Source organism: Heterocephalus glaber, unplaced genomic scaffold, assembly GCF_053883595.1.
Source record: "Heterocephalus glaber isolate CG9 unplaced genomic scaffold, H.glaber_assembly_v1.0 deba00001755, whole genome shotgun sequence".
NCBI classification, from domain to species: Eukaryota; Metazoa; Chordata; class Mammalia; order Rodentia; family Bathyergidae; genus Heterocephalus; species Heterocephalus glaber.
This window is the reverse complement of record NW_028258453.1, coordinates 6,102,951-6,113,118: the sequence shown is the minus strand read 5'-3', so window position 1 is coordinate 6,113,118 and position 10,168 is coordinate 6,102,951. Positions and strand designations below refer to the sequence as shown.

At 40.4% G+C, this 10,168-nt stretch overlaps 1 protein-coding gene across 1 annotated transcript in view; it reads left to right on the top strand.

Moving 5' to 3' along the window:
- The window catches only part of Sh2d4b (SH2 domain containing 4B), a 115,920-nt gene that overhangs the window by 42,731 nt on the left and 63,021 nt on the right, over positions 1–10,168 (top strand). Inside the window, exon 2 of the mRNA XM_021246757.2 lies at positions 1,070–1,217. Within this exon, the coding sequence (XP_021102416.2) occupies positions 1,070–1,217 (148 nt within the window). The remainder of the gene's footprint in view (positions 1–1,069; positions 1,218–10,168) is intronic.

The window sequence follows — 10,168 nt, the reverse complement described above, 5'->3', positions numbered from 1 at the left end:
GTGAGGGGGACTGGGGCAAGATGGGCACCGGGGCCTGAACCTTGGGGTGGGTTTAAGCAGAGGACCAGAGGGAATGGGTGGGAGGGACACAGTTGAACTCAGCTAAGGACAGGTGACCAAAGCCTTGGAGTCCTGTGTCTGGTAACCAGGTAGGTTCAAATCCTGGCTTCACCAGTTAGCAGTCAGCTGACCTGGGCCTGCACTTTCATATCAGTGGTGTGGGCCTAACAGCTCCTTCCTGCACGCCTACAGCATGGAGCCACCTAGATATGGGTGCCACATGCATTTGCTTTGCCTTCACTTGGCTCTCACGAGGACAGGAAAGCAATTTGGATTCAGTTCTGTTATTTGCTTGTTTCACTTCCTGTTGTCCTCGTTTCTCACATAAGAAGGACAGGTGAGTCCTGGGTGAGGTTTGGAATTATCCTTCTTTCATAAACAGCTAACGTTTCCACCAACCTGGAAATCCACAGTTGACCCAACCCCTCCATCCCAATTTTGAATGATGGTGTTTTAATTGTAAAATTGTAAAAGCATATAAACAACACTGAAAATTATACAGAATAAATTAGAGAACAATCAACACCCATCACCTAATATAACCACAGTGAACATTTAGGTGATACATGCTTTGCAAAGTGTTTTATTCACATCTTGACAAATTGATGAATACAAATCCATATCACTATTTAAGATTATTATATATAATATTCTATTATAGGGGAAACCCAACTTATTGGTCCTATTGATAAACACTTACACTGCTTGCCATTTTCTGCTATAAAAATCTGATGAACATTTTCTGCATACCCCTTTGTATAGTTGACCGAGATGTGGGATTTCTAAGTCTGGTTTTGGGGGCTTCCAGAATGATTTGGCTGGTTGACACCCCAGCACATGACAGTGCCTATTTCTTCCATCCTTTGCCAATGTTGAATTGTGTTGATCTTCAATATTTTCCATTCTTTAGACCCAAGAAAGATTTCTCATTGTTGTTCTGTGAAGCCCACTGTGACATGGTCCTTCAGGCTTTCACTCAGGCTGATTCTTGCTGGTGCTTTCTTGAAAGGAGACAGAAAGAAGCAGAGATCACTAAGAAGTTCCGGGATGCTCTGGCCAATGAAAAAGCCCGGATCCTGGCAGAGAAGTGGAAAGTGGAGATGGAGGACCGCAAGGCTGCCAAAATCCTGGAGGAACGCATCCATGAGGAATTCAAGGTGGGACAGAGCATGAGTCACCGGTGTGTGGACAATTGCTCCAGCCCCTGCAATTATTGGGAATGACCTCTGGCTTGGACTTGTCTCTGGCCATTGGTTGTCACTGAGTGCTTAATGAGAACAGAAATCTGGCATGTCTGAGCAGGATAGAATTTGACATACCATTTCGGCCCATCCACTTCTTAATGTACACATGAAGAAACAGAGGGTCAGATAGGGAAAGAGTATTGCCAAGGCTACAGGTAATAGTGTTGGGGACAGAGTCAGGACTAGAACTCAGGCCTTCTGTATCTTATACCACGGGTCCTGAAATGAACTGGGTCTCTGGTTAGACCAATGTGGGATCTTGTTCCTCCTCAATTGCTTACCACTTAGTGACTCTAGGAAACTTGTCCAACTTCTCTCAGCCACCACTTTCTTTTTGCTAATATTTGGGCAATAAGAACACTCTACTTGAGTTTTTAATGAGGTTTTAGTGAGATGATATATGTACATTTTTGGCCCCAGGATAGGTTGATAACGTTTCATGTCTGCTTGTTCTAAGAGACTTTGGATACGGGAGAGGGGCTACATTGTTTTTTGGTAGGAAGCTTAAATTGCTTGCGGACACGTTTTTTTCCTGCTCTTCATTCTGTTATTTTTAACTTTTTCTTTTTTGCTTGTTTGTTTTGCTACAGGATCAATACATTTTATTGGATAAAAGACAAAGAAAATACAGACCAACAGAAAAAAAGATAATCATGCTAAATCACAACCTTGCATTATTTTATGAGTTGCATTGTCAAAGAAATACAGCCAGACATTAGTTAGAGCAGTGAAAACAGATTTTTTTCCCCCAGTAACTACTGGTAGTGGAGAAAGAGCTGAGCTGCCTTCCAACTGGTGCAGAGGTGATGAGTGTTTGAATGGGTGAATGAGGGAGAAGGGAGAGTAGATTCTCAGTGAATTTGAGAAAGTGGAAAGGGATGGTCAGTGTAAATGCCACCAGGCAGCTCTGTCTTCTGCCTGGCAGTTACTGAAATTTAGACTCTGCCCTCCTTCCGAGCCTGGGAGCCAGAGGGGCTTGCTTTCCCAATGAGGACATTTCAATGGAATGACTCTCCAGTCCTTGAGAGATATACTTCTGAGTTGTAAGAGACACACATTCAGCATTGTAAGCTTTTTCTAGTAAATGCTCTAAGAAAGAGTAGTCTGGGCCCATCATTAGGTGCTGGTCAGGGAAAACAGTATATTTTTTCTGGTAGCATTGAGCTTTCTCAGGCAGGCACATTGACAAGGTCGGGAGTCACCCTTGGGCAGGGTCATGTTTGGTCCAGACTTTCAGAGCAGGAGTTTGGCAGGAGTTATTTGTCTGTATATTTGTGGCAATTGCCCATTTGAAAATACTCCTTCCCTTCATAATGATTAGATAGTAAAGACACTGGGTTTTCTTCTTTGTTATTGTTTTTTCCTAACATGGTTATAGCATCTTCAGATGTACAGAAGCTTAATATTTTACTCACCAAATCTATGACTTTTTCTGTATCATTGGCTCCATGCTCAGAAAGATCTGTGTCACCATGAGCTTATCAAAATATTAATCTACATATTTTATATATCTTTCATGATTTTATTTCTTTTTTCATCTTACAGAGTGCTATGATATAAGGCTCTGATTTTGTATTTGTTCCAAATGATTAGCAAATTATTCCAGTATCATTTACTATGCAATATATCTTCTCCTTTTCCACTGGACTTGCTGCCTTAATTGGAGTTTTACTTTTTACTTAGTTCTAGATTTCTTCATTTATCTTCTCTGACTTACTGCTCCTAAGCCATTCTTAACTGTTTAATTATTGTAGCTTAACACATTTTTAGATGTATTAAGATAAGAGACTTACCATTACTCTTCATTTTCAAAATGTCCTTGGCTAATCTACCCATTTTTTTCTACCAGGGGAACTTTTGAATTATTTTATCATTATCCTTTCCCCCAACAACAAAACCCACAGTGATTTTCACTGGTATTGATTCAATGTGATGGCAGTGTTTATGAAAAATGGACACTTTTTACAATATTGAATCATTGAATTTTCTTCTTCAGGAATGTGGTATATTTCTTCTGTTAGCCAAAGCTTTTTGTCTTTGCTAAATTTTTGTTAAACATCTGTAAAATGTACTAGTCACCTAATTCTGAACATCCTCAATAATTTATATATAATTATGTGTTTCTATGTTTTGGATCTTGGTAAAATTTATTTACTTTGGGTGTTCTACATTTCTTTCTTTGTTTTTTTTTTTTGGTACCGGGGATTGAACTCAGGACCTTGTGAGGCAGGCGCTGGAACCACTGAGCTAAATCCCTGGCCCCCACATTTCTATTTTTAATTAACACTTAGGATTAATGTTCATTGCAATTTTGAATGAGATTATCCCCATTAGTTTGCAACTACTCCAAGTATTGATATACATATATGTATATAGTTACTGAGCTCTTTATTTAACTTCCTATGAGTTGCAATTTTTGAGGGGACATTATCTTGAGTTTTTAAATAAAGCAATATTGACTCTTAAAACATTTTATTGTAAAATTTTCAAATATGCAAAGAACATGAAAGAGATATAGAATTAATACTTATATTTTCCACTTAAACTAACAAATTATTAATATTTTGCAAAATGTGCCCTTTCTCATATGTATGTATGTATATATACAATATATATGTACACACATATACAGTCAGCCTATCTATCATCTATCTATGCCATTACTGTTGTGTGGAACAGTTTGTAAGATAGTTCCTCTGATCAGTTTCTGTAAAGGGCCAGGTAAATATCTTAGCCTTTGGGGCTGTACCATCTAGGTCACATTCTTCAGCTCTGCCCTCCTAGCACAACTGCAGTTAAAGGCAATATGTAAACAAATACATGGGGCTGTGTTCCAATAAGACTTCATTTTAAAAAATAGATGGGGGCCAGATTTGGTCTGGGAGCCTCAGTTTTCAGACTTCTGGGAAAACCCTAAGAACTTTAGCACACCTCTCCTATGAATAAGGACATTGCCCTAGGGAGCCACAATAGCCACACCCACCGAAATTAACAATAGTTCTGTAATCATATGTCCAACCTAATCCACAGTGGAGAGAGATTTATATTTTTGGATTTTGCATATGATTATCTAGACTACTGGGGAAGAATCACTATTTCTTTTTATAACTCAACAGCAATACTCACTTGTTCCATCTTGGTCTCCCACTGCGCCTATGGGGCTGAGCCCCCGTGTCTGAGGAGAGTTGAGGGCAACTGCGTCTTGGGCCAGTTCATGAGGAGATCACGGAGGGATCCAGTTACTGTTGGAGACCTTCTGGTCGCTGGTCACCTTGAGAGCCTCTGTGATAGAAGAGGTGATAAATTGTGGGGTTCTTGGTGCCCAGGGTTATGGAGGGGCCAGCGAGGCCATCTAGCCAGGTCCTCAGGTCACTAGGGTATTCCAATGCAGGCTTTTGTTGTTATTTCCAAAGAAAGTTACAGTTACGATGCATTTGTTTGTGTTTTAAAAATTAATTTTTTAAATAAGAATGTTTCTTCTTTAGTAGAAATAGTCATACTGATTCTGTTTGTCTTTGTTTTGAAGAGCTTCAGAAAACACCATTGAGTCTGAACACCCAGATGGTGTTCAGGGACATCCGATCAAAGACTCAAGTTGGTTGGTCCACGTGTATGAGCTGGGGTATTTCTTGTTAGATTTGTCTTTAATGCACTTCCCTTTTGCTGTGTCCAGTTCTTCATCCCAGCAGGTCACTAAACACAGACAGAAACATTATTTGAAAATGTTTGAGTCTATGCTGGCTTTGAGGTTAGCTTTGATTTATAGAAGAGAAATGACTGTAACTTTTTAAAAATTTCTAATTACAGCATGTTTTACAAAATTGTAAATAAGACATCTAAATATCCAAAAAGCATAGAAAATAAAAATATTTTGTTGAATTCACAAATTCAAAAACATCAATATTTTCCACATTTGCTTGATATTTTAAAAAAATGATGCTGGGGTGGTAGTGGTGGTGCATGCCTGTAATCCTATCTACTCTGGAGGCTGAGGCAGGAGAACCACAATTTTGAGGCCAACCTGTGCAACTTAGCAAGAGAACCTATCTCAAAATAAAACAACAAAAACAGTTGGGAGTGGGGTGGGTAGCTCAGCACTTCTTGGGTTCAATTCCCAGTTATATGTATTGCTAAAAGTACTAAAGTCCCACATTTCCATCTTCTTTCCTTGCCGCCACTCTCCTAAAGCTATGTTTTCTTCTTGTTTGTACTTTATAAAATATATAAAGCCATAGTAACAATTTCTCATGGGATCACTATTTATAAATTATATAAATATCTAAATAAACTGCCCATCCCAATTCTCAATTTTTTCAAAATCTCTTCATTCTGTGCATTCCTTTCACAGCTATACACCATGTGAGATGGCTTTTCCATGACTGGTAGCATGGGCAGTAAGAGAATTTACCTAGACCAGGGCAAGGAAAAGAGAAGATTTATTGAATATATTGCTGGGTGGAGAGAGAGGGCAGTGGGTGAGACAAAGGGAGGTCTTCATGCAGGAGCAGAGGTGTGCTGTTTTTAGAGGGAAACAGGGAGTGCCTTGATTTGGTGCACACCTGGGGGAATGTAGGAACTATTGAGGCTATAGATCCAAGAACAGGGGGAAGAAAATATAGGAGGGGGTGGTAGGGCCAGATGGTCTTTGTCTTCTCTGTAGCTTGTGAAGATGGTATTCTTGTGATAAGGTTAAGTGTCAGGAGCAGGGGTACCATAGTAATCGTACTTGTTAGGGAAGGAGTATTAATGGCTATTTTTCTGTGAATTTCTGGAACAGCTCATTTAAGAACAGAGTACGTGACTCTGATATAGGGCTGAATGATGGGACAAATGGCCTCTCTTTGATTACTCAGCAATCCACAGTTCAACTTATAAAAGACAGCTGGAAGTTTGCTTGTAAAAACCATTTTGTTGTGACTGGTGCCATTTGAATGCAATACATGCACATAAAAGCCTCCTTTAGAACAAAACAAAACAAAACAAATCGGGATCCTTATACAATTTGCATCCCCTCATCTTGATTTCTTAATGTAAGGTGGCCTCTGTGTGCTTCTTTTGTTCAAGATCACAGAACAGGGCTCAGCAAGGCTCCTGCTCTCTCCCTCTGGTCCTGTCACCTTCCCTCTCCTCTCTCAAGTCTCCCTTTCACCCCACCCTCGGTTTCCCTGATAAAGAGCAGACACAAGATGTCCTCTGACTTCACTCCATTTTCTACTTGAAGCTGCTCTCTTGTTTTTCTCTCCTTTAATGTTGGAGTTCATGTGGGCCACTGAATGACGTCCTTCCTAATCATAGAATCTATCACTGCCTTATTCTCAACAAGACCATACATGGTAGGCAAACTTTCCACTTCTCAATTTTCTCTTGAAAATTTTAGACTTCACCTGATTCTCTCCTGACAAGGCTGGCCTGAACAAGATAACTTGATCTGGCTTACCCTTTCAGGGATCATACAAACCTTGTGTTACCCTTACTGCTCACTAACCACCCATCTCTCAGCATTGGTAGAGCACCAAGTTCCTGCCAGCCCCTGCAGTGTGAATTGCTGGTGGAGGAATGAATGAATGGCACATTTGCAGCCCTGCCCTTCTGCAGTGCATCATCAAGTGAAGCACAGTGGTATTGGGGCTGGATGAACACCATCATGATGCCTTATTTTTCTCCTTGACACTTTCCACTGGGGAGAGATGGCCCCAGGCCTCTGAGGGCTTCCATGGTGTGCTGTTACTGATGGGTTACTAGGAGAAGGCAGATGAATAAGCTGGACTGCTCAGAGGGCTTGGAACAGCTGGAACAAGGCCCTGCCTTACAGGGTAGCCACCAAGCAAGAGAATTGTGATGGCAGGGAAGGCAAGGATAGGCTGATTGGGACTGGCATTTTTGATCTCTAGTTTTCAAGGGTGATTAGTTTCCAGCTAGGTCTTATTTTCAGGAAAACATGGCACAGTAACAAGAAATCTTTAGGGTGGGTGGGATCAGTATAACTGGGTTCATTATAAGAAAGAAATTTGGACATAGGCAGCACTCACACAGAGGACAGATTATGTGAGGACACAGTGAGGTGGCCTCTTATCTCCCGAGGAGACAGGCTACAGGATGAAACAAGCCCTGCAACACCTTGTTTTTTAATGTATGTAATATGTATAGATATATAATGAAATTGGATATGTAATGCAAATTTAGTTAATGTTTTAGGTAGTTTTCTTTTACTCCGACTCACCCTAATCTGTTTTTTAATTTCATTTTTATTAGTATATGTTTACAATACATAATAATATTTATCTTGGGTAAATGGTATATATACGTATTGAATCTTAATTATTTCTACTTCCCCTTCCTCTCCCTGCCCTCTCATGTCCCCATAAAGACAGATAAACTTTTGTCATTTGTAGGAAAATGGATGCACCTTGAGGCCTTAATGCTAAAAATGAAGTATATCGCACACGGGAGGTTAAATATCTGATGGGTTCTCTTATATGAGCAACCCAAAGTATAAATAAAGAGAAAAATAAATGTAGATATAAGAAATAGGGAGGCAGCCTTTGCAGAGATGGGAAGGGGGCATCTGGATTTCGGATCTGTAGTCTCTAGTCTTGAGGAAACAGCTTTCTATTGCTTAAGCCACTGTGTTACGGTAGCCCTTGCAAGTTAATGAGCCCCTAATGTGTTCCAGGGAGTAGGAACAGGGGTTGCATCCAGGACCTGATAGGATGCATGGCTTCTGTGCCCTTATGTTCATGGAGCCTCAGCAGCTTCAACTTGATTTGCCACTCCCTTCCCTTGACATGCTGTCTTCTCTTGGCTGCCCAAGAGGCATTGCCCCATATGGGCTTTTATCTTACACTTGACCTACCCTTTTGGTCCTCTTTTCTGGCTTGGACTTTCTCCACTTACAAATAATGGAGTGATTGGAAGCACTCTGATTGTCCTCTCTTCATCTGCACTCTCTCTCAGTGATGCCATGGATCAGAGGGAGAGGAAATTTGAAAAAGGAAAGGTTCAGGGCTTTACTAGGCAGAAAGAAGAGAGCAGGGCAAGGACAGGTAATAAAGAGGGAGAAGAAGGTCTGAACTTGGAACAGTGAGACTCAGAGGAAGTTTACCTTATGGTGTACAGGGCTGGCACCTAATTTTTTGCAGGGTCTTTGTATTAACAATTAGAGCCTGTTAGCTTTGCTGTGAAACCAAATCTCATGTGATCTTGTGATAAAGATACTATGCTGACCATAGTATCTGCTTGTTTACCTCCTGTAACTGAGGCCCAGGCACCCGGCCCCAGGCTGGTGCCAAGAATATGAATCCTGGGGTTCCCTGAGGCATCTGGTCACCTTGTTTCATATGGGAGCAGGCCAGGGAGGAAACGGGGACCAGAGCATATATGGGATTTAGTCTGGGCATGGGCGACTTACCTGGACAACACTGCTGCCTGCAGTGCACCCCATTCCCCAGTCCTAGGAAGACCCGGCAAAATTTACAAGGAGATACTTCAAAGTATGGGTTCCCACAAAGCATGGGGCCCAGGCCAGGGACCCTGCTTGCTCAGATCTAAGAGCAGTCCTGCTTGTAGTCTGCTCCTCCACTGACTCCTGGAATGATGTTAGCCAGATAGCACTCAGGAAGGACAGAAAGGATTGTTCACCTTTCTGCGAACATCTTACAGAAAGGACCCCTAGAACCTTACACTTGTGATCCCAAAGTAGACAAGGACATCAACCAGGAAGTAGAACAAAGAAAACAAGAGATAGCAAACAAGAAAGAAGTGATAAAGCAGTTAGAAGATCAACTCAAGATAGGTAGGAGTCCTGCAAAGAAAGAAATGAGAGGAAAAGAAATTACCAAAGAAATTCTAAGCAAAGATCACACATTACACTGGACAGACATGAGACTCTAGACCTAAAGCACCCAAGAGCCCAACACAGTGAAGAAAAGAAAACCCACACCCAGGTCCATCATTTAAAACAGTTCAGAACATCAGCACCAAAGAGATCCTAAAGGTTTCTGGAGAGAAAATTTTACGATCTATGCAGAAAAGTGAGAAACAAAATGGTGGTACTGAGTGCTAGAAAACAAGGAAGTCAGTAAAGTCTTTAACATTTTGCAGGAAAAGAATTTTTAATCAAATTCTGTGCTCAGCTAAATTAGTAACTATACGTGAAAATAGCATATGAACATTTTCAGGTAAGTAAGGACTCAGAAGTATTAGGAAATAAATTGTAAAAACCCAAAACAAACAAACAAACAAACAAACAAACAAACCAAAAAACCAAAAAAAGAAGGAGTGGCCAAGAAAGAAACAGGGGCTCCATCTCAGGGAACACTAAGAGGTGGATCCAGAATGAATGGGTAGGGACCCAAGCTATAGCCAGTTCAGATCAGTGAAGAAGAAAAAATGGCCCCCAGGAGCACGGGTTTCTCTTTGGAAAAACACAACTACTGTATTATCTATTATAAGAAAGTGCACTTGGTTAAACCTGGGGAAGGATTTACTACATCTGACTGAGTTTCATATCCAACTTACAACATAAGAACAAGTATTAACCCAGGAAAAAACAAACAAAAAAATGGAAAGAGAAAGTCATCACATTTCCAGTTTACTAAATTTAAAATGGCATTGATTATAAAAAACATTAAAGAAAAAACTATTGTCCATTATAAAAAAGCAAACTGTAAGTTATAAGATACATGAAAATTTTAGGGAAACTAAAAAGTTTAAAAATGTACTTTTAAAATGGGTGAAAATAACATCCTCTTTGGCTTCGCAGTGCACTACGTTAGCAATGATCATTGATTTATCCATATTGTGATGCAAATTTATTGCATGGATGAGAAGAGGAAAAGTATGGATGTTCATCTCTGTGAGAAATT